The following is a 25,506-nucleotide window of genomic DNA, read 5'->3' as shown; positions in this document are numbered from 1 at the left end:
TAAATTTTGGTTATAAAAGGAATTTAAAGAATAAATATTGTCTGAAAGAAAATAAATATGGAGTTGAGATTTTAAAATAAAGAATTAAACTTTTCAAACGCCTTAAACACTAAATAATAAAAATGCAATTGTTTTTTTGTTGGTTTGTTTTTCCGTCCAAAACTCTATGATGCTGAAAATGTACTATCAGAGAAACTAAGAAAATCTATGATTAGCTTTTTGTCAATTGTACAACCATTGTCAGGTTCAACTTTTCACCACATGGGGGCGCTATAAACACTATAAAGACGTTACTGAGGGCCCTTTTGATTCACTAAAATAATTACGACTTTCTTGCGTAACTTTCTCTCTATTTCCACTGGTTTCTCAGCTTGATTCGAGTCTGAAGTGTCAAAGGGAAAAAAAGAGTCAGGTTTTCTTAAGAGCTTTGAGAGTTTTCACCACATTCTTGTCAAATTCCTGCAGCTTGACGAGCTTTAGAGCCTGGAGAGGCTTCGACAGCAGCTTTTATCCTTCGAGCTGCTCAGAACCACAACAAAGACCAGTTCTTAGGTTCTCGCCTCGTCGCTCCGACTCTATGATGTGGCTTTAATTATGAAGAGTTCAAGAAGCTAAAGTCTGAACAGAACTGCTGGAATATTTTTGGGGAATTACAAATGTTTCTTTTATTATTATTTCTTGAAAAAAATCTTAATTCAAATCATATAATGAACTTTTTTTTTTTTTACATTTATTCTTTAAATACATTTACAAGTCATTTTAATTCTAACACAACAATAGTTTATATATATTTACTGGTTATTTCAAAAATAATAATGTATACATTTTATTCGATCTTTCCCATTTTATTATTCTGATTTGTATTGATTTAAGTGGATTTTCATACTGTGTATCTACATTTTTACTGTCAATATTTTGAGTCAAAAATAAAAATGGAATCTCTTTTGATTGAATTCATATTATTTTTACACATACACATTTTTATACTCTCTATTTGCACCAAAACAAATGACTGTGATGTGTTACAAACGCTGGCTGTAACAGTTTTTATTTACTTTTGTATTGGTTGGATACTGTGTATCTACATTTTTACTCTCAACATTTTTGAGTAAAAGATCAATTTCAACTTATAATAATAATTATATGTTCATAATTTGGTGGGTTTTTTAAAACGTTTTACTTTTGTTGTTTTTCATTTATTAGTGATGTGTTGATGAAGCTTCATGAAACAGTGTCATAATCTTCAGAGTCCACTAGATGGTAATGATGTGTCGATGAAGCTTCATGAAACAGTGTCATAATCTTCAGAGTCCACTAGATGGTAATGATGTGTTGATGAAGCTTCATGAAACAGTGTCATTATCTTCAGAGTCCACTAGATGGTAGTGATGTGTCGATGAAGCTTCATGAAACAGTGTTATTATCTTCAGAGTCCACTAGATGGTAGTGATGTGTTGATGAAGCTTCATGAAACAGTGTCATTATCTTCAGAGTCATCTAGATGGTAGTGATGTGTTGATGAAGCTTCATGAAACAGTGTCATTATCTTCAGAGTCCACTAGATGGTAGTGATGTGTTGACGAAGCTTCATGAAACAGTGTCATTATCTCAAAGTACACTAGATGGTAGTGATGTGTTGATGAAGCTTCATGAAACAGTGTCATTATGTTCAGAGTCCACTAGATGGTAGTGATGTGTTGATGAAGCTTCATGAAACAGTGTCATTATCTTCAGAGTCCACTAGATGGTAGTGATGTGTTGATGAAGCTTCATGAAACAGTGTCATTATCTTCAGAGTCCACTAGATGGTAGTGATGTGTTGATGAAGCTACATGAAACAGTGTCATTATCTTCAGAGTCCACTAGATGGCGTCTATGCAACAATTGTTTTGAACAAGTGTTCTAATGAAACATCATTTTTAAAGTGATGGCGCCACCTACTGACCTCTGAACAACATGACACTGTTTCATGAAGCTTAACCGACACATTAAAAGCAAAAATGTGTCTTATTTTACTAAAAAGTAACGTCTTAGATCAACTTCTTTACAGCACTAATGATTTTCCCCTTGAATATTTTCACACAATTTACATTAAATGTATATTTAGTTTGTATTTAACATCAACTCGTGGTCCGACCTTGACGTGTGAGGCGTTTATGTATCCAGTGTTGTTCTCCTTGTTGGGCACCAGCTCCACCCGGTTCTCCTCGTACGGGACCACGTCGCGGAAGCGGTTTCGCTCCGTGTTCTCAGGCAGCGTGGCGGTGGCGAGGACGCAGTCGGGCTGTTTCTTGAGGACCTGCTCGTACTCGGTGAAGACGCGTTCCTCCTCCAGCTTCAGCTCCAGAGTCTTGCACTGAGGGAGACATGGTCAGCATTAGAGTCGTCACACTCTCTCTCTCTGAGCTTCAGTCGTTCAGGTCCGTCATCCATCTCTCACTCTTTCTTCATCACTTCATTTTTCATTCTCATCTAGACGTAAATAAAATAAATATGCCTCATGTCTTGTTAAAAAGAAAAACAGGACAAATAAATGATGAAAAGTAGAATTGAACTCACATTGGACACATAACAAGTTAAATGAAGGGAACAAAAGTTGAAAAAAAAATGAAAACAGTTGTTTAAAAATAGAATATATGGCTAAATAGAAAATAAAATAATTATGGCTCATGTCTTGTAAAAAGAAAGCATTACAAATAAATGATAAAAGGTAAAGTAAACTCACATTGGACACATAACAAGTTAAATTAAGGGAACAAAAGTTGAAAAAAATGAAAATAGTTATTTAAATATAGAATATGTCTAAATAAAAATAAATATGGCTCATGTCTTGAAAAAAGAAAAACATGACAAATAAATGATGTGTCCAGAATTGGACACATAACAAGTCAGGAAACAGATTTTCTTTCCGTGACCCGTTATCAACATCTAGATTTTTAATTTGATGTCACAGTTTACATCAGAATCACAAACAGAAACAGCTTCATCCACCAAGAATAATAACAATAAACACCTTTTTTGGCTGTTGGTAGAAAAGTAGAGATAAAAACAGAATAATACAGAGTAATTCAAGATCAAACATGTAAGGTGCATCATGGATTGAAAGGTAAGACAGTGATAAACATATAACATGTTCAGTGAGTCCAGAACCACAGAACCGAGTCTCACCCGCTCATCGGTGGCCGCTTTGCCGTCGTCCTCCGCCGCACACTCCGGCACGGGAACCCGGGCCACATAGAGCCCGTTCAGCGCCGCCATCATCAGAGGCCTCTTCATGGAGTCCACGGACATCTTCTGTCGCTCCAGCGTCTTCAAAAGAGAAGAGAATCCCGGCGTCATGACAGCAAACGATCAGCAAACCTGAGCTGCCATGAGCTACACTCGAAACCCACGGATACACAACCTGGTATTTTCGCAGTGAGTTTGAGGTCCCGGAACTCCAGCGTCTTCAGACCAACTGTGACCCACATCGCAGGTTTCCTCCCTCATCCCTGGATTACTCCTGCTAATCTCTATTAGAACCTCCACCCCACCCTCGCCATTGCTGCGTGGCGGTCAAAACAAGAGCCCCGGGGCGCGTCAGGGGGACCCTTGGTGACGCGGGTCATGAACCAGATATTGACAGAAGGACATGGGTTTGACTTCATCGTCATGATCATCCACACACACACTTGTGGATCCACCTGCTGCTGTGTTAGCGACGCCGAACACTTCAATAATCTGGAGGGTCAACGAAGGTTTAACAGCCCCAGAGAGACCCGTGCTACCCTCCGAGGTGCTGAACCCCGGATTACTGCTAATCAGCACTTGAGAAACCCAGTAAACAATGAGCTGCTCGCTATTTTGTTTTGTTGACAGCGACACATGCAATGGCAAACAATCGCATAAATTAACATTTGTTGTAAATGAATAAAAGTTTAAATTCATCTTTTGTTTTCAATCATTTCTATATTTAAAGGCCAGATTTATTTTTTATTGAATATTTGAATTCAGTCATTTCTTTTTTGAAAGGCTGATTTAAATCAAATTAAATTAGAAAGTTTTAATATTATCAAAATTATATTTTTTACAGATGGAGATTGATTTCCAATCATTTTTATATATTTAATGTAGAACATTTATTTTTGAAAAATTGGCATAAGAATATCAACAATGGCTGTTTTTGAAAATATTTTATCTGGTTTAATATTTATAGCAGAGAAGGCTCGGCCCCCCAGGGTTCGGTGCTTTGATAATAATAATAATAAAATAATATTTATCATTAGAAACAAAAAAGAAACACAACCAATAAATACCCAAAATATTTAATTCACTCCTACACAATTAAAGTTGTATTGATCTTATTTTACAGTGTGTAACAGGGCTGTGAGAAAATACACTTAGACTATTTTTTAATCACATGACTGTATAGATATTCAACAGTGATTTTATTGACTTATTTATTTTTGGCTTTCAATCATATTTTCCCACTAATCAAAGTTCTTTATTAGTTTAAATTTACTTAAAGTGTCTATAAAATAAAATAATTTATTCAGCAGTATACAATACCTTCACATCTTTTGTTCATTTTTGTGTTGCAATTAAAGATCCAGCAGTTATCATGTCAGCATGTTATATGAGATAATGTGAAATAAAAAAGATTCACATAAATTCGTAATAGAGTTACGAGTGAGATCTTGTCTTTTGTTCAATCTATCATATTCACAGCTTTTTGCAAAAATGTTTTGGTGCAATTAAACCTTCAGCCTCTAGATGGAAGCAGTAATCACATCCTCAGCTTTTAAAGAAACAATGAAATTCTGCATGAGGACGAGAGGATACAGTAAATCCAGCTGCTTTTAAAGCTGATTTTTGGACATATTTTGGTTTGAAAACAAATGAAAACAGTTACGACTGTCAAGCGTCATGTGGTCTGTAAATTCTACAACACCAGAGTCAAGTACTGGACAATACTACACATATATACTTGTTACTGCACCATCACAACACCAGAGTCAAGTACACAACAATACTACACATATATCCTTCTTACTACACTATCACAACACCAGAGTCAAGTACTGGACAATACTACACATATATACTTGTTACTACACTATCACAACACCAGAGTCAAGTACTGGACAATACTACACATATATCCTTGTTACTACACTGTCACAACACCAGAGTCAAGTACTCGACAATACTACACATATATCCTTGTTACTACACTATCACAACACCAGAGTCAAGTACTCGACAATACAACACATATATCCTTGTTACTACACTATCACAACACCAGAGTCAAATACTCGACAATACTACACATATATCCTTGTTACTACACTATCACAACACCAGAGTCAAGTACTCAACAATACTACAAATATATACTTGTAACTACACTATCACAACACCAGAGTCAAGTACTCGACAATACTACACATATATACTTGTTACTACACTGTCACAACACCAGAGTAAAGTACTCGACAATACTACAAATATACATTCTTCTGTACAGTATTACAATATATAAAATATTTGCCTGTGTATTGTGATATATTGCCAGGTTTTTTCTAGTAAAAAACCCCATTTGTAACGTCTTTAAGTAGAAATATCCGTTTTTTTTAAGCCTTAACAATCCACTGATGTCGAGTAACTGCAGAGATCTTATCTTATCTTGTACAAACGGTCAGTAGCACTGACTCATAGCAACGATGTTGAGGCAATAAAACCAGAATAAAGCCAGTGATCAAAGAGAGCATTATTGTGACTCACCCTCTGAGCAATCTCTCGCTCCACGATACTGTCCTCCAGGGAGAACATCTCCGACACAGGCCTCTCCTTCACCGGCTCCTTCCTCACCCTCTCCTTCACGCTGGTCAGATCGGGCTCGGAAATGGACGGTCCCAAAACGGTGCCGTTGACCTGGTCGGCCCGGGTCAACGTGCCGCCGGAACAAGCAGCGGTCCCGGGTTCGACGCTGCCCTGGCTCTGTCCGTGTGCGAGGGCATGGTTCTGTTCCGGGCTCGGGTCTACAGGTCCCGGATGGAATGGCGGTCCTTGACTGCGGGTCTTGGCGGAGGGTCTCGGAGGACCAGGGTACTCCGGAGGAGGCTTGTTGGGGAGTTTGGCCAGAGCCGCCTGGAGTTGAGCGCTGATGCTCACGTCCTCGTTGAGGCCGGGGATTTGAACGTCCAGCTCGGGACGCTCCTCCTCCTCCTCCTCCTCCTCGCTCTCGCTGCTGTGGATCAGCATGGTGACGTTGGAGAGAGTCTTCTGGTGCTGGTAGGCCACCGGAGCTGCAGGCTCTGGCGCTTTATGGACCGGCATCTGATCTTTGGGAGGCTGAGAGGGCTGGGGGGGCGGCTGAGGGGTCGGAGCCAGAGGCGCACACATGGTCTGAGGAGGCTTGACGTGTTCTCGGAGGGTGTTTCTGCGGTGAAGCTGGGTGTTGATGCTCTTCATCACGACGCCCTCCACGCCTCCCCCCCTCATGCTGCTGATCACCTCCATGCTGTGCCTCTTGCCCAGCGTTGAGCGGTGCTTGGCGGCGGTGGTCAGCGGTTCGCTGACCTCCTGCAGGGACTGGTGCACCACGGCAGAACTGTCCGGCTGGAAGGTCTTGACCGACAGCTGAACCATGCGGGTCACCAGCTCCGGGCTGCTGCCCCCGATGCAGCGGTGGCGGTGGCTGGCCAGGTCCGGCGTGCTGGTGGCGGGCCGGAACGAGCTGGAGGGGTACGGCGGCGGCGGGCGCGACATGTGGTTCCTCAGCATGTTGGCCGTTGCCGCGTAGTTTCCCGTGCCGGTGCCTTGTTGCTTGGTGTTGGCCAGCTCGGGTGTGCTGACCGTGTGAGAGATGGAGCTGCCGACGCCGACGCCGCCTCCAACCCCACCCACGCCGTTGATGAACGGCGAGTGGCAGGGTCCATGGTTGCTGCCCGGGCCGCCCTGGTGAGGCCCGTGAGACACGGGTTTACTGTAGCTGATCTGGAGATGATGAAAGGGTTAATAATAGAATTAATTAATTGTTTATTGACATGTTTATTTATAAAATAAATAATAAATAACTAGAAAGTGTGAATTTTTTTTTTATATATAGAGTTGTATATTCTAATTCCAAAAACAAAATTAAATATATTTCTTTTGTTCAATATCTTTTTGATTTTTAAATTTACTTTTAAATTCAGCTACTTTGAGCCAATCATGGTGAAATTATTACACATTGATCTATTGAACAGAAAAGTAACAAATAAAATGTATTTTTTAATTATTGGAATAAGAATATCAATAATTCAAAAATCATATTTGAGAATATTAGATTTGTTTTAATGCAATTATTAAAAAGAAAAAATAACATTCAAAATGAAATTCATCCGTTCATTAATAAGAATAAGAAATTGATAAAAGTTATTGGACTAAAACATCAAATGAAATAAAGGAATTAAACACATAGCTGAGATGCGTTCAATCGCACATCCATAAAATCTGTTTTTTAACTTATCTTAACGCTCGTGTTTAATCAGGGTCAAGGTGACCCGAAGGCCCCGATCTGGACACAGAAGCAACACAAAGGACAAAACAATAACATTAGTTTTTTCGGGGCCTTCGGGTCACCTTGACCCTGAGAGGGTTAAGGATTAATCACCGGCGTATTTATAAATCAACATCTTTAATTTTGAGCCAAACATCAGGTAGGCAATATAGAATAATACAATAATAAACTATTACATAATAAATAATATATAATAATAACTGTAGTGGACAAGGTTATATTTAATTATTTATTTATAGATTCAACTTATAAGACAATAAAATATACCTTTGAAGTGAATCTCTTTTGTCAAGTCGTTGTAAATATCTTATGTTCAGTCTTAATATTTGTAATTTAGTGTTGAGCAACAATTATAATATTAAATATGTAAAAACACAAATTAAAGAAAAAATGTCCCATATTATTTTTTCGTGAATTAAGCTGAACTAGAAAACAGTATTTAAAAAAATATATACATATTAAATATGGATCAAATATATAGATCAATAGAGATTTTATCAAATATTGTTGGGAAAATACTCAAAATTATTTTGAAAAAAAATAGAAGTTTAAGTAAGTAAGTAAGTAAGTAAGTAAGTAAGTAGGTAGGTTAGTAAGTAGGTAATATTTGTAGAGTGCTTTTCCAGGCCAGAATTTTAAAATTGATCCTGAAAGAAACTGGCAGCCAGTGAAGAGTTTTTAGGTTCGGAGAAATGTGAGTTCTTCTACTAGAGCAGCTCAGAATTCTGGCAGAGTTTTGTATTAACTGCACAGCCATAGACCATTATAATCAGGTAACAAAACTGAATATCAGAGACAGTTGGAGTTGATATATAGATCGTGACAGAGTCAAAAAGGTCAATGGTTACCTGGGGAGTGTAGGGTCCAGGACTCTGACCCAGACCGTGGTACAGGCTCCTCTCCCTCATCTCCGGCTGACTGTTGACCAGAGCCTCCGGCTGTCGATACGCACACGCGTTGCTGATGTTGAGGCTGCGCAGCGATTGGCTGTGCAGTTCGTGATGGGCGGGAAGCATGCGGCGCTTCTGCCGCATCACGGCGTCGTACTCCGGCGTGGGCCGGTAGGACGGGGCGATGATGGCGCTGTGGCGATGGCTGGGGATGTAGTCCGGGCGCATGAGCTCGCTGCCGGGGATGCTGAGGTTGGACGACATGGGCGAGGGCGCTACGAACGTCTGCGAATGGTTGAGCGAGCTCAGGCTGGGGCTGCTGTACATACTGCCGTTGGGAACCGTCCCGTTACGGTAGGGGAAGTCCAGCTGGCAGCGGTCCAGACTGGTCTGCGACTTGAAGTACGGGTCGTCGTGGAAGATGCTGTCTGTGGAACCACATGTGCTCATTAAAGCTTCTGTTTGTGAAGCCGACAAACTTTCCCGCGTGTAAAAAAATGCGGCGACCACAAAAAGAAGCTTGAAATCACCCGACGATCGCACACACCCACATGGACGCACACCCAGCTCTCGCCGCACACTCGAGCTGCTGTGACTCGAGTGTGTGAACGAGTCAGAGAAGGATGATGTCACTCCTTGGTGCCTAAATTGTTCATTTCTTAATTGGCTGTAAAAATACAAAGCCCAGCTCTGAGTCACTCACTGGTGGAGAACTGACCTCGTTTCTACCAGTTGTTGTCATAGTTGTGCGTTCGTGTGTTCGCACCTACCTTGGGAGCTTTGTGTGTCTTGATAGTGATCGCCGTACTGGAAGTTACAGGACTGGGGCCGCGGCTGGAGACAGATGTTAAGTGTTATTTGAGCCAATAGTTTTCAGAACATACAGAAACAAATAAACTACTAAGACAGTGAACACGTCCATCAACGAGCTCCTTTAATACGACCCAACAGCAACACACAAAAACTACTTATTTCAATAATAAACCGAGTTATGTTTGCAGTGAATGAGTTTGCTATTATTTAAAAGCAGATCCGGGAAAGTTTAACTGATCTTATTCCACCATCATGAGGTCCATATTAAAATGATCATGCTATTTAGATTGTTTTTGTGTTATATTATCAACAATCAATGATAAATATAAATAAAGTTTAAACGTTTTTTTTTAATTATTTTTGTGAGTACAGGGGTCTATCCCCATATCGTGGTTCATCTTCCATGGACTCGCTGCTTTGTGTATTATTTTTGCACACAGTACTGAACAAACAAGCTATAACGTTCACACTGTAACAATGGTTTGTTTGAACAGCAGCAAAATCAACTTCAAAACAATCACAGAACTTAGTGGGAGGGACCTTATGGTGCCAACACAATGGGTAAAGCGCCTAAATTTAATTTTAAATATATGTTGCTATGACAAAAGTGATCGACGGCAATGACTGGCTGGGCGGCAGAGCATTATAGGAGCTGTTCAGGTTGGCACCTGTGAGCAATATTACTTCTGCAAGTTTAAATATATTTTCTTAATTTAAATGAAATGGTCACGCTGTATTACTTGAACTAACATTTAAAGTGTAATTATTAGTAACGTGTTGATGAAGCTTCATAAAGCTGTGTCATTATCTTTAGAGTCCACTAGATGGCGTCGCTGCACAATTTGTTTGAACAATTCAATGGTTACAATGTTTGTTTCAAGTAATTCATGTCAATGTTGAGTAAAAATCTAACGAATTAAAACCTTGTGGAGAAATACAACGTTAAATATGTAAACGCCAAGAAACCAAGACTTCCTGATAATCTTAGTAACTAGAACACTGGACTGGGCAGAAACACTTTAGCTTAGCATGTTAGCTTCGCATCCTCTCTAAAAGGTATCATTGTGTTGTCGAAGCTTCATGAAACAGTGTCATTATCTTCAGAGTCCACTAGATGACTGTCTATGCCCTATTCTGTTTTTAACAACTGTTAAAAAGTGATGGTGCCACCTACTGACCTCTGAAGAACATGACACTGTTTCATGAAGCTTCATCAACACATCACTAATAATTACCTTAGCAATTTATTGACATGCAACTTCAGTTCAACTATGATTTATATTGAATACTTTTTATATAAAATGAAATAATAAACACCATTAAATTACATGTAGCTTAACTTTCAAGTGTACTTTGGAATGTTTTTTTAATCAACACCATTTTAACCATCAACCCCTTTGCACCCCCTATTGGTGGTGACATGTAACGACAATACAGAATGTCCAGGTAGCACTAGATGTTTACATCTACATTGAGATTCCACAGGAGAGTCAAGACCTTCAAGATGTCCCAGAGCGTGTGGTTCTTTCCCCGGACAGACGAAGCGACTATTGTGCCACTTTTAGCCGAGCCATTGTCTGGCCAGCAGTGTTGGGAGACACACAAATCACCGCCTTCATTGTCGCACAGGAAATCAGACCAAGCAACACCCTTGTAAACTTTCCAGCAACACCCACGATAAAACCAAGACTTCGTGGCACAATTAGGAGCGGGAGAGTGGGAACGCTGGGACAAGACTCCGACCACAGCCTGTGCTCATTCTGACTCTATATTTATAGACATCAAAACAAAGAAACACTGGGCTCAGTTAGGTGAAAGATTCTTGCGTACCAGAGAGAGACGGTGGGTCCAGGTGGTTCGTCTTGGGATCGGCGCTGGCGAGTGAGTCGGCCTGCTAACACAAGTGAACACAAGTTAACACATCGTGTAGATACACACACACACACAAAAGCTCCGGACTCACTCTGCGCAAATCTTGTTTTGCTTGTAGAACTTGTGTCTGGCCGTGAAAAGTCGAGCGATGTACTTTGCCATCTCCATGTCTTCCTGCAAACATGTTCAAACAATGGACTTGTAGGAACGACATCCGAGTTCACAGACACTCACCAGGTGGAAAATGATGGTGTCGTCCCTGCTCATGATCTCCACGGTGATGGCCGACTTGTTGTGCGCGACGGTGCCGATGTCCTTCCACCTGTTGCGTGGAAAACACAAGTTATCAAACTGAGAGAACCAGTCTGGATCATCATGATCGCACCTGTGGAGCATGATGGATCTGCCGTTTCGGTGTTTGACGAACACTCCGATGAAAGACACGCCGATGAAAATGTCGTTGGTGTAGTTGTCCTGCAGAAGCATATGTTAGAACTTCGGAAAATGAAGTCCATTTTAAACAGTGACTTACAAACCTTGGCGGGAAAACTCTCCTGGCCGAACCCGTCTAGTTTCTCGATCTCCTTGATGTACAGAAGCTCCGCCTCCGCTGCCTGCATCCGACTGAGGAGGTGTGAGACCATTTACTGAAGAGCATCTGCTTACATCGACAGTGAGTGATGTGTAGGGATGGGCATCCATTATTAGGAATCAATGAAAAATATCTCATTCCTATGGATTGAGACATTGTCAAACATGTCATTTGGTTAAAATATTTGATGATGGTTGTGTGCTGTCATTGTCGTATTCCATGTAGATTGTGTTTTAATTTGTTATTTTCCCTTCAGTTCGTGTCCGTGTTTCGACTGCAGGAGGCAGGTGTGCATGGCTGAGATGATTCAGGGCGATCTCTCCCCCCTTTTAGGGATCTCTTGCCATTGATCGTGTCTCCCGACTCATTTTATCTTGACCGAGAGATAAAACAAGGGATACCTCAAACACATTTATTTTTCGGACCTTGACGCTGAGATAACACAACGGTTGACAGTTAGTTTTGGATATTCTTCCATGTTTGTGAATGTTTCTGCTCTATGAAAATTATTTGTGTAACAGGAGAATATTGAAGCAAACTATATTGACCCACAATGACACTTAATTGCTGCCTAATAAATGTAATAAAAGTATTCTTCATGAACATAGTACGTGACCTGATTTTGAAGAAATGTTTACAGTATTTAACCGTTGAAAAATGGCGGGATTGGCTGGTGTGTGAGGCATTTGTTACCAAGCCGCACAGAAAGAATAAAAATTTGTATTATTGACCTTTTATAGTATATAGTTTTAACTTTGTATTGTTCTTGTTAAAGTTCTTTGTGACCCTGGTTTAGAAGGATCTTTACAAATAACTATTACTTACTTACTTACTTACTTAACTTAATCACTTTACTTACTTACTTAACTTACTTTACTTACTTACCTTACTTAATTTACTTTAATCTATTTACTTAACTTACTTACTTTACTTACTTACTTTACTCTATTTACTTAACTTACTTACTTTACTCTATTTACTTAACTTACTAACTTTACTTACTTACCTTACTTTACTTACTTACTTACTTACCTTACTTTACTTACTTACTTTACTCTATGTACTTTACTTACTGACTGTTTAATGTGGTATTTTCTCTGGAGTAAAATTATCGTGTGGCTCTTGACATGTTGAGAGGCTTGTTTAAGTCATGTTTATTAAATAAAAACTGTAAACTAGTTAAAATGAGTGAAAGACAAACTCTATAAAAGGTATTTTTACCGTGTTCATCTAAAGGTCAGTCGTGAATATAATGCCGACATAACACCATTGGGTGCTACAACAAACGTTGGGGAACTTTTTTTTTGAACGCCCAACCCTAGCAATGTATCAGTATCTTCTAATGTACTGTATCTTTATGGTCAGTACCAGCGACTCTTGTGCTCTTCTGCCACTTTCTGAGTCCACTCCTCCAGCACCTCGTCTCCATTGGGCCAGTTCTGCAGAGTCAAAGAGATAGAATTAAAGAACGGGACGACAGTAGAAACGAAGGAATGCAACACTCACCACGGGAAAGAGCACATATTCCCTGAGGAAGTCCTGAGAGGTGAACTTAGTGAAGTCCCCAAAGTCAGCTGTAAAACAAACATGTTGTGCATGTTTGGTCAGATATTGGTCCTGTATGTTGGATAACAAGAGGATCTTTGCCTCCCGTCGGATTCATCCAAGGCTAACCTTGTGTAGAGATAAGCTAACTGTTTACATTTCTGCACAGACAAAAACAGGGGAAGGTAAAAGAGAGTGTAACCACTGATACCAGTGTGCCGAGCTCTCCCAGTGGTATGCAGCCATATTTGGTAGTGGAGTCAGGATAACCCTAGAAAGCGTGACTTTGTGTTCTCTCCTTCGCTCTTGTGCCGTCTGTCTCGCTCCGGTGGATTTCTCAAAAAGCAAATGTTTTTTTCGTGTCCCCTCACCTTGGACTGCTAGACCCGCTAGTCTGATTCCCTGCTCCACCGTGCAGTGCAGCCTTCCATCCAACAACGCCTTCTTCACCTGCAGGTAGTACTGATACCTGTGGAAGGAAAGAGGAAGTGAGTCATTAAAACCACATTTATTTGCCGAGGAAAACTTTTGAAAGTAAATTGGTACCATTGTAGCAAGCTCGTCGCTCTTTTCATAAAACTTAGATCTGTCTGACACTCTGGTCGCAAGTAAAGAGTCAATACTGTAGTAACAAGGATATATTTGTAGTATTGTTAAGTACTTGACTCTGGTGTTGCAGAATTTAAAGTCCACATGACTCTTGACGAAGTCGTAACTGCTTTAATTTGTTTTCAAACCAAAATATGTCCAAACATCAGCTATAAAGCTGCTGGAGTCACTGTATCCTCTTGTCCTCAGTCGTCGCCCGGACATTAGGGGATTTCATTGTTCCTGTGTGTTGTTGTATTGACTCTATTGTATCATCAGTGTGTGTTTGTTTGTACAAAACTCTCTTTTCATTGAAACCTTGACATTAGAAAATGATCTTAAGCCCCGCCCACTGAAAACACCCACTCTGCTGGGATTGGTCAGGCGCATCATCAACCCTGGAAGTCTCCAACTCCAAGGGACTTGTCATATAAACAAAGCAGGGCGTGCTTACAGCTGGCTGGAGGAGGAGTGAAGCCATTATTAAGTCATAATGGACTCTCGTAACCTCTCGTTCGCCCAGATTTCAGAGCAACTTTATAAAGTAATAAGTGTAAAACACGGTCATGATGAGGAACTTACTGCATCTTTTGAGAGAAGAACATTTACTACATGTGAGTCACAGAGTTCAGTTTTGACAACAGTGGTTCTGTCTTGAAAAACTGAAACAGATAACGTTTCATTATATTCACAGCTCTAAGTGTTTGTTACTTTAAAACTTGGATGGAACAGTTATGCGTGTGTCAAGGCAGTTGGATTACTAAGATTTGAAACGTTAGACACCAAGTCTTGCAACACATCAGGGGAGACACCAGAGTTTCTCGCTCTGGTTCTTGCAACAGAGGAGACTCTGCTGCAGAGTTTGGAAGAAGTGAATCACCTCTCCTTAAAATTCCAGTGACTCACTTGAACTTGAGAAGGGGGTTTTATTCTACATTTCTTCACAAATATCTTCGCAGGACACGCCATTTAAGCTGATGTGAATGAGACTCTCTATCGTTTGAGAGGATGAGCTGAAGATATGTGTGACAGGCCGCACCGAGCAAACCAGGACTGCGTTGAGGTTATTTTGCCAAATGTAAGCTGATATGAAGACACACAGTTCAGATTGTCAAGGCTGACACACACACCTCACGAGGCCGAAGTACACACAGCTCTGATTTTTCCACTTGGTGTCGCGGTCCAACTCACTGTTTGTGTTTGAAGAATAGAGCGGCCACACAAGAGGAGCTGTCGGAGTGACCGGGCTCAGCTGCAGCACCGTTTCCTGTTTGTTACCATGGTTACTGATTATTTCCAATGTGGGACACCTTTTCCTAGAATGTGGACACACACAGTCATGTTTCCAGTGCTGAATGATACATTTAACTGGCTTCCAAGTCTACAACCCAACTGCTATTTTGTCTTTGCAACAGTGTTTTTGTCTCTTCACAAAGAGCTTTGGTGGTAAAAAGAATATTTTGGTAAGACACCACAACTATTTTTATGTTGTCAAGAATAAACAAAAAACTAATTTAAGTTTTTACACCTTCACAGCATCAAGACACAACCGATGCATCTTCTGCACACAGTCGGTTGTGTAGTGGAGGTTCAAGCATGGAGGTTGTATAACCTCGGACGGATATAAAGTCACAAAAACATCCTTCGTCAAATCATCCTCGAATCAATACAAGTATGAGTTTGAATCCACTTGTATCATCATATCAACCTGTCAATCCCGACAATTGTGATTGAATCTATTCGTGGGGTTACTACCAAAGATTTAGATGACAGATAACATACCCAGTGTTGGGTAACTTTAAAATAGTATCTAAGTTACATTACTTACATTAATTCTTTGAAAATCAACTAAGTTACTTGTTACTTCTCATCCTCTGTCATCGTCAGTCATGACAGTCATCCTCTGAGCACTGTCATCAGTGAGCAGAGAAGCAGAATGAGTGCATGAATGCTCCTACCCAGGTGCAAAACAAATAGACTCAGGGACTCATTCATTCCTCGGGCTATTAAATTGTACAATTCTGAGTTCGGGGGCAGGAGTGGAGTGAGAGTATCTGGATGTTCTGTTCTATGTTAGTCTTTGTATCCTTTGTCTTTGTTGTTTTTCTTTCCTTGACCTATGTTCTTTGTCTTTATCTTTAGACTTAGATTGTGTCATCTTGTTCTTCCTCTTTATGTTCTTCTTATTATTTTATTTTTTATGTATTATTTTTTTATTGTTTATGAAGTTGTTTATTATGTTTGGAGTCAGAGTTTGGATGCTGTGATTCATCAATTCAGACAAAAGGTGAGAACAATAAATGAAATAAACAAAAACACACAAACTTTTTGTCCTTGTTATATTATAAAAACAAGCTCATAATTACTTTAATTTTATTTCTGAATAGCGTAAAATAGCGGATTAAAATATTCAGTATAAAAGGATCGATGTTGTAAATACCGATCATCAATTTGGTGAATGAGAACATATTAATAAGTTTGTGAATAATTTAATATCCACTTGTGTAACTACAACTACTGTGTGTTTATCAATATTGATCATTAATGTAACTCTGATGTGAACATCTCAACGTGACTAGTAATGCTGACGTGCATCTGAGCAGCGGATCCGGTGGTACGCCACCTACAGGCCTTGCGGGAATTACGAACTTTGTACCGCTCTTTTCAGTATTGATACATATGGACTTTGACGTAAAAGGTGGCTCAGCACGTTTTTTTGTGCGTAAAACCCCTTAGTACATGAGGCCCCAGGACTTGAACACTTCTTTCAAATCTTGCCTTTTTTTTTTCATATGGCTCTTTCCTTTTTCAGCTCCTCTCGGCTCACTGTCAGGTCTGTAATCTATCCCTGCCCTCCTCCCTCACTCTGTCATTACACCCGTTGGCTTAGCTGCCATCCCGTTCCCGTGGCAACCCTCTAATTAGCCGCCTGCGGATGCAGCGGGGGGGGCGGGGCTCGCTGCGGTCCAGAGAGGCAGAGCCGACTTGCCAAACTTGCAGTGATTGTAGACTTTGTTTTTACAATGGCTGCATGTTTTCCCAGCATTCCCCTGATGGGTCAAGGGGAAGTGAGAAGGTCGACGGCGGTCGACGGTCGCGCTGAGGTTCTCTGACAACAACTGCTAAAATAACCTGAAGCTTTGGAAGACAGTAACGAGTAGGTCTGGTTATAACACGTAATTACTATTATTGTTATTATTTTGAACAACAAATGCACAACATTGTGAGTCATTCAAGGATTTATCTTTCCAGTTGCACAGTCGTCCTTTTATTGGTTTATTTCATGGGACAAAAAAAATATTTTAAAGTATCCGTGTTAAATGGAATGACAAAATGTTTCATCGTCATTGTAAAACTAAATGTATAAAGTTTCAAAACAGAATCTGCGACTCACATATTAAATTTAAAATGTGCCTGATATCCAGCATAATTACAAAGTATATATTTGATATAAGACAGTGACTTTACCAAAAGTCTAAGGTCTCAAGCTGTAAATATGTCAAACAATGCGTTTGATTCTGTGAAAACATGATACATACAACTTTTTATTCTAAAACAATTTCTAATCATTTCTGAAATCAAATTGGGGATATTTTTATGCGGCGGAAAATCATATAATGTTGATTAAAATGAAATGAACGTGTTTGTAAAATATAACTATGTTTTGGTTGAAAATATTGATTTAAAAAAAAATATTTAAAATTTAACGTTGCTTTAAAAAAAACAAAAAAAACTATTGAATTCACTATTTCTATATTAATAGGTTTGATTAATTTTATTGAACAATTAAATTCAATATTTTTTGTTTTTGAAAGGTTGAATTATTTTTTTAACAATTGAATTACAAATATATTTTTTTAATTACATTTTTTAAACATATAGTTTGGTTTCCTTTTTAAAATATCTTATACATATCTAATAATAATATTAAAAAATCAAAATTAAACTGTTGTTGGTTGAAGTAGCTTGATACTCTAATAATAGCCAACATTTTTATATTCAACTTTAAAAGGCCACAAATTAGAAAAGTTAAATTTAGGATTTTTTTTATACAATTTATATAATAATTATATAATAATTTATATATATATATATATATTTATAATTATAAAATAAACCATTAATTTTCAAAATATTTTTTATTAAATTATTTAAAAAAGGAATTCAACCTTTCATTAAACAAATAATTAAATGCAGTTATTTAACCAAAACAACCCCCACAAAAATTCAACCTTACAATATAAAAATAACTGAATTGAATTATTAAAAAAAAAATGCCAATAAATTGAATGAACGTTTCAACATTTCAAAAATGAAACAATCTTCTAATGGAGCTGATACGAGCAGAGGAATCCAGCAGAGCTTGACTTCACCAGCAGCTACTTGTGACTTGCACCACGGCAGGTTGCTCAGCTGGCACTTCAGCCACACAAGCACAAAGGCCTCTTTATACAGCATGTTCCAAGCTTTTGCTCAAGACTTCCAGATGTCCGGCCGACAACAACCCTGTGAGCATTTGTGCAGGCATGAATGTGTGTTTGTGCATTTGCCCCCTTGCACCCCACAGAACCTCACCACCCACTTCAGGACTGACCCCCGAGCTGCAGGATTACACTTTGAAAATGCCTACAGCAGTGTGTGTGCGTGTGTGTGTGTGTGTGTGTGTTGGTAGTAACTAGCCGAGCAAAGCTAGGATTTCATGGCTGTTGTTGCCGCGAGCCTCGGGGTCCTCCGGGCCAGCTGGCATCACTCCTGTCAATGGGCTGTATCGCTTTTTCACTTTCTCTCCGCGGGACGCTGCAGAACGCTGTTCCGTCAGCTCATCCATGAAGTTTGAAATGTGTGTATAGAATTACAGCTGCGTAATATATAACAGGTAGTTTGGGATTAGAGGGGGAAGAAGGTCAGAGGTCAAGTGTTCTGCTCCAAGTGGCACAAGCCCTGAAATGGCTTTATCCTTCTTTACGCACACGTCTGATCGCAGTTTTCTCACAAATGACTATGATTTTTTGGGTTATATGCTATTATCAAGATGGTCTCTCACTCAGACACATTGTATTTGTACAATCTTGTGTCATGGTGGAGTCTTGACAGCAGGGGTCTGTTGAAGCCTCCATAACTGGGATTTTACGGGAAAAAAACTTGAATAAGTCTATATTTTAAGCCCGTTTGTAGCAGAAATTTAAAGAATAACAAGTGATACAGACAGGAAGTACGCTGGGTATATATCGCAAGCACTTTCAGAGCTCATACAGTCGAGTGTCTACACCGGAATTCCTCATGTGGAGCTTCAATCTAAGAAGGACGTTACAGTCGAGCAGTATTGAGGTATTTTGATGATTTTAAGTGTCTTTTTGGACAAAGATGAAGACAATTGAGCTCCAGTTGCTACATTAAAATGAACAAACATTTTTGTCTAGAACTCTTAAAATAACACATTACTCTGAAAATAATCAACAATAGTACCCTCATTTCTACCGACATGAGGGTAGAAAATGAGAGTTTTGAAGTATAAAAGTATTTCAGTCCCATTAGAATATTGAATATTTGAGTTTATAACGTCAATGTTGAAACTTCATTAATTTATTCATTTTCTACCGCTTCATCCCTCGGGGGGAGACTGGAGTCTATCCCAGTTTAACTGGGCGAAAGGCAGGGGACACCCTGGACAGGGTGCCAGTCTGTCACAGGGCACACAAAGACAGACAACCATTCACACACACACACTCATACATACGGACAATTTCCCCAATTTCTCGAGTGTGGGAGGAAACCGGAGTGCCCGGAGTAAACCCACGCAACACGTGGAGAACATACAAACTACACACAGAAAGGTCACAAGTTGGCTTGGCAGGGAAGCGAACCACGACCCTACAATGTTTGTTGGTGTACCTGGCAGAACCAAATGAGCTGATATTGCACAACACATCTAACAAAGTACATTTCTGTAATGACCCGACTTCACGATGGTGACTTCCGTTAATTGAGGTGATGCAGTTCGAACCAATCGTCAGTTCAATCCAGCCTTCTACGGAACGCCAAATTAGCTCTTTGAACGCAACGAAAACCTTTAAAAACATCACAGTACTAAACCAAAGAGCGCCCCCCACTGACCCTGGAAAATGAGCTCACTGCTTCGTATAGCTGCGATTTTAAATATACTTATGAGAAGATTGTGTGACTAAGTGTTTTTTTTATAATAAAGTACATGAGTGACAAGGAAGAGAATGCAAACACAGATTCCCCAGGTTCAGTTACAAACAGCTGCAGAGAGGAAATGTGCTGCAGAGAATAAGAATATCAGGTTACACATCAATTTTACAGTGAACTTGAATCATTTTCAAGGCCTCAGGTAAAACTGTTGAAAGCATGACTTTTGAATAAGTGGTTGCGAAGACAAGCAAAAGAGCACTGGGACAGTGCATTGCTCTGTCAAGGAGGTGATTTAAGTGATTTCAGACAAACCCAACATCCAAAAATAACCTACAGTAGGTGCTTATATGAGTAACGATGTCGGATGCAACACCTTTTGGCCGGTGTAAGTACAATCGTGATCCCGGCACTTTGTAAAACATATGAAGATTTATAAAAACCAACAGACAGACTTTACTTTAACCCAAATGTGTCCAGACTTCACATGACGACAAACTGTGATCCGTCCCACTTTTTTCTTTTTTAATCAATACATTTTAATACTTTTGCTTTTTAAAGATTAAAAAAAGCCCTTTTTGGAAACATCTGTTAGTAACATGGAAGTTTATATTGCAATGTACAAGTTCATTATTTTTTGTCAAATCAGAAGACGTCATAAATAAAAATTGCTTCATAAATTATCTGATTAGCAAAGATTGTCTCATTGTTAATATGAATATTTAATGGGTACAAAGACCACATTAAGTCGTTCATCTTTCCAGCGTGTGACGTCATCACTTAAGAAATGTCCCGGGCATAAGGGGACGTGGCTTAAGGGGAGGGGGCTTAAAGTGTAGTGACTTAGGGGGACATAGTTTAAAGGGGAAGTGGCTTAGGGGGACGTAGTTTAAGGGGACGTGGCTTAGGGGGACGTAGTTTAAAGGGGACGTGGCTTAGGGGGACGTATTTTAAACGGGACGTGGCTTAGGGGGACGTAGTTTAAAAGGGACGTGGCTTAGGGGGACGTAGTTTAAGGAGACGTGGCTGAGGGGGACGTAGTTTAAAGGGGACGTGGCTTAGGGGGACGTAGTTTAAGGAGACATGGCTGAAGGGGACGTAGTCTAAAGAGGTCGTGGCTTAGGGGGACGTAGTTTAAGGAGACGTGGCTTAAGGGGACGTAGTTTAAAGGGGACGTGGCTTAGGGGGACGTAGTTTAAGGAGACGTGGCTGTGGGGGACGTAGTGTAAAGGGGACGTGGCTTAGTGGGACGTAGTTTAAGGAGACAAGGCTTAGGGGGACGTAGTTTAAAGGGGACGTGGTTTAGGGGGACGTATTTTAAAGGGGAAGTGGCTTAGGGGACGTAGTTTCCCACCAAATGGTACTTACCCCATTACGTAGTGTCGTATATTAGGTTAGGTTAGGTTAGGTTAGGTAGAACTTTATTGATCCCTCAGGAGGTCTCCTTCGGGAAATTGTTATTTTTCCAATTAGCCACTACAATACAGCAATTTTTCATTAAAAAATAAATACAAATAAAATAAGAACAAGAACAAAAATAAGAACAATCATTATTATATTGGTGACGTGGGCTCTGCTAAATACAAAATCACAAAGTTTTCTTCAAAACACTTCAAAAACCTTTGTCAGAGCAGATGGAACTCCTGTAGACACCATAGTCGTTATCAACTAATCATTGAAACGAGGAAATAATTGAATCTGTACTTCAGTTGCCAACAGACAGATAAACACGACAATCACGTAGCCTACTTGGCAGAGGTTCAAATGGACTGATGAGTCATGAGGCAGGCGAGTCAAACTCAGGAGCTGGTGTTATTCTATCGTGCCTCTGGTGTGGTTAAAAGAACGCCGTCCAATCACAACACAGGGCATGAGTTTGATGCTCTGGTATCTGTTAGGAGCCAAAAGGATTGAATAAGCATCCCTGATCTTTTCTTAAAACAAAATCTCTGGTTTCAGCTCCATGTTGAGTCCAGTCTTGTGAGATCTGAGACGCCACAGGATTAGAAACCCATTAAAACATCTTCTTGATGTTTTCCACGTTCAAAGGCACATTTGTCACCAAGTCCAGGAATCACAACAATCCTTTGTGTTGAACAATGATGACTATTGTGTCTAAGTGAGGATTCCTGTGAGAGTCACACAGGCGTGTGTGAGGCGAGTGTGTGTGCACATGTGTGCGCCCTGTGAACCAGACATCCCCCACCCACCCTTTAACTCCCAGCACTTCTGTCTAGTGGAATGTGTGGCCGGCCTCCTACGCAGGACGACTGGGCCAACATTCCTTACGAGCAGAGAAGACGAGGGAGGTGGAACAGGGACCAAACAACGCTGACAGCAGAGACAGTTGGATGTGGAGCTTGTGAATCTCTGATGAAAAAGAAAAGGGAAGGATGACACTTGTATGCAGGGATCAAATAAAAAGGGAAGGGGATTGAGGAAAGAGGCACCTATTGTCCCTTAAGTTGCCCCTCTGGCCCCATCGTAACCTCACAACAAGACACACACGAGCGCACCATAAAAGTCTAGATTCCTAGAATACCGTGCTTTTGCCAGAGCAGATCCTTCCTGAAGTCTTCACACACTCTACAGTCCTCACAGATGCATTAGAATCAACAGAGCTACCCAAATATATCAGTTTCAAGCTTAATCGTGACCTGAATTCCAACTCTCAACCTTGGCAAAAACCAAAGATTCACTGGCAAACGGCAGCCAGTTCGCAAATGATTCGAGGTGTAAGAGAAAATATTGATACACTTAATCAGCAAATTAATCTTTTTCACAGCATCAATATTTAACAACATTGCATCCATTTTTTTCTGCAAATTGGTTTTTATGTATTTATGTGATTCTTGCTTTCAAATCAAAATGTATTTTTATCATAGTTATTATATGGTTAATATTAAGTGTGTGAAAAATGATCACAGCTGGCTGGAGGAGGAGTGAAGCCATTATTACAACATAATGGACTCTCGTAACCTCTTGTTCGCCCAGATTTCAGAGCAACTTTATAAAGTAATAAGTGTAAAACATGGTCATGATGAGGAACTTACTGCATCTTGGAGAGAAGAACATTTACTACATGTCAGGAGAGTTGATCATTAGTTGACCTTTAGCAATTAATATGCAATTATTCAGGGTGTTTGTTCAATTATGTATTTAAACTTCCAGACGCTCTATGACAGCATTCGTTACATCCTCTTTGGCTAAAGGAACAATGAAATCCTGACGTCGACTGAGGACGAGAGGATACCGTAGACTTCGACAGTTTTTAAAGCTGATGTTTGGCCATATTTTGGATTCTTAAAATATGCATGAAAGCAGTTACAGCCATTCGGCAACACCACAGTCAAGTTCTCTACAAATATATCCTTGTTCCTAGAACATCGCTATATATTGCATCGTTGTCCCTTTATTGTGATATGTATAATATTGCCAAATTCTTGCCAACACACAGCCCTTAAATTAAGTGTACTATATAAAATCGCAAAGTCTTGGGTCTAAATACCTGCTAATCTACACTAAAGACGTCTTCACCTAGTGAGATTTCCCAGAATAAATGCAGAAATCTTTTTATATGCGTCGCCAAAATGTACAGAAAGGTGCTGGAACATTTAGTAAAGGGTGGAACATCTGTGAGCCACAGTGCACGGTTTGAAACATAGTTTCACACTCTGTCGGTTTCATTTTTAAACACTAACTCTTCTGGGTGTTTACAACAAAATGTGGAACCGCATGGTCGCCCACGGACACTGGGCTGGTCTGAACAGGAAGCTGATCTAGATGTGAAGCGGCATCTGGAGAAGAACACAGGCGTGTAGCTGCTAATGTTTGATCAGATTGAAGTTAAGAAAAGAACCCTGGAGAGCCGACGTCCGACTCTGGACCATAATCATTGGAACACTAACAACCTTTAAAGGACACGAGTTGGCGAGATATTACGCTAATGTACTGCTAATCTATTGTGCTCTGCATGTGAGGGTAGAAATACAATCCTTCTCGTGTACTTGTGAATGAGAGAATTCTGAGAGAATACTGATTCTTCAGACAAACACTAGGATAAGGGCCAACACACCACCAAACCTACTTTACAGCCGATCTAATGTTTATAAATGTCTAAATAATTGATAAGATAATGGTTAATTAAAATCGAATATCTTATTACGCTACAAAAAACTTGGACCAAATTGAGACCAAGAGATACTTTGAAATGTAGGACGTTTACCTGGTGGCTTCTTGCTCCAGACGAGAAACACTGGGCACATAGAACATCACGCCAAAGAAGAGCAGCGGCTCATTGCCAAACTTGTCCAACTGCTTCTTCAGGGGTTTCTCCAGCTCCACCCAGCGATGGGCCGGGGTCGGGGTCTTCCCTTGGAACCACAGGCCAAAGTAATTTGTCTGGGGTGACGGAAGAGATGGAGGGAGGGTCAGATAGGCTCGCAAAATCAGAAGATCAGGGTCATGGCAGTGAAACGGAGAGAGCTAAGAAAACAGTCAGCAGTTAAAATTCAAGACACATATTAACATTATTGGAAAAAAATATTTGTTCGTATTCAGGTGTGACTAGAGCAAAAAAAAATAAAAGGCTTATTCGTTCACTGCTATGCAAGTTTGTGCAAATCCAACCCTTGTTAAAAAAAAACTAACTGCAGACCAACATGACAATAATCATGACGATAACAAAAACACGTAAATGATTGCTAATCTATTCTGCTCTGCATGTGTGGGTTCCAATCTCATTCTTGTCAAAAACCTTATAGATATTATTTGAAATAACTCTTGGGTCACTTTCATGTACAGCTACAGCAAAAAAAAACTGTCAAAGACAATGGTCAGCTTATCCGTTCTTTGCTACACAAGCTGGTTTGAATCCCACCCCCACGATGGACCGCTGATCTATTGTGCTCTTCAAGCTTTTGAATCTCATCCTGGTCTAGTTATCTTTAGGACATTATGAGAAAAAAATGATTGGTTCTCCGTCATGTTTAGCTATAGCCAAGTCTTGTGGACGAGGGTCGGCTCATCTGTTCCCTGCTATGCAAGTTGGCTTTAATCCAATCCTTATGAAGATAGCAAAACCACATCCAAATGAGGAGGTGGCCGAGTACATACGTGATTTTGAATCCCATCCTCGGCTAGTTATCTCGTAGCCATGGATGCCTACAGCGTGAAAAGGTTTTTAAGACGATGGACTGAGGTTAAGCTATGGTGATCTGCATGTTTGAGTTTGAATCCCATTAGTGCGAGTTATCTTTAAGACGGAACTTGTCACAAAACGTACAATAAAATAAACTTTTGAAGGCGAGGTTCAGTTTATCCGTCCTGTGCTGCGCATGTTGGTTTGAATCCTAATCCTTTTAAAAATCAAGGAGATGAGGTGGTCAATGATGGGATACATGAAGTAGTATAACGGAAAAATAAAGTTATGATGTTACAATTGCACACTTGTTACGAAGCAAATTCTTAAAAACTCGATGCAGAGGTGATGGATTGGAAACAAGAGTACT

General features: G+C 40.0%; 1 protein-coding gene across 2 annotated transcripts in view; it reads right to left on the bottom strand.

The window, feature by feature from the left end:
* The window catches only part of LOC148067900 (tyrosine-protein phosphatase non-receptor type 14-like), a 48,581-nt gene that overhangs the window by 4,694 nt on the left and 18,381 nt on the right, over positions 1 to 25,506 (bottom strand). Inside the window, exons 3-16 of one of the 2 annotated variants that reach the window (XM_087805082.1) lie at positions 24,222 to 24,397; positions 13,630 to 13,727; positions 13,220 to 13,287; positions 13,082 to 13,152; positions 11,658 to 11,745; positions 11,507 to 11,595; positions 11,356 to 11,443; positions 11,213 to 11,295; positions 11,080 to 11,143; positions 9,207 to 9,270; positions 8,395 to 8,864; positions 5,767 to 6,981; positions 3,169 to 3,309; positions 2,138 to 2,356 (exon numbers count right to left, since the gene is read on the bottom strand). In XM_087805082.1, coding sequence (XP_087661208.1) covers positions 2,138 to 2,356; positions 3,169 to 3,309; positions 5,767 to 6,981; positions 8,395 to 8,864; positions 9,207 to 9,270; positions 11,080 to 11,143; positions 11,213 to 11,295; positions 11,356 to 11,443; positions 11,507 to 11,595; positions 11,658 to 11,745; positions 13,082 to 13,152; positions 13,220 to 13,287; positions 13,630 to 13,727; positions 24,222 to 24,397 — 2,934 coding nt within the window. The remainder of the gene's footprint in view (positions 1 to 2,137; positions 2,357 to 3,168; positions 3,310 to 5,766; positions 6,982 to 8,394; positions 8,865 to 9,206; positions 9,271 to 11,079; positions 11,144 to 11,212; positions 11,296 to 11,355; positions 11,444 to 11,506; positions 11,596 to 11,657; positions 11,746 to 13,081; positions 13,153 to 13,219; positions 13,288 to 13,629; positions 13,728 to 24,221; positions 24,398 to 25,506) is intronic. The other variant, XM_087805083.1, reaches the window with a different exon arrangement.

The sequence above is a fragment of the Callionymus lyra genome, chromosome 13, assembly GCF_982586985.1.
Source record: "Callionymus lyra chromosome 13, fCalLyr1.hap1.1, whole genome shotgun sequence".
Classification (NCBI taxonomy): domain Eukaryota; kingdom Metazoa; phylum Chordata; class Actinopteri; order Syngnathiformes; family Callionymidae; genus Callionymus; species Callionymus lyra.
The sequence above is the reverse complement of the archived record's forward strand: the minus strand, read 5'-3'. Positions and strand labels throughout refer to the sequence as shown.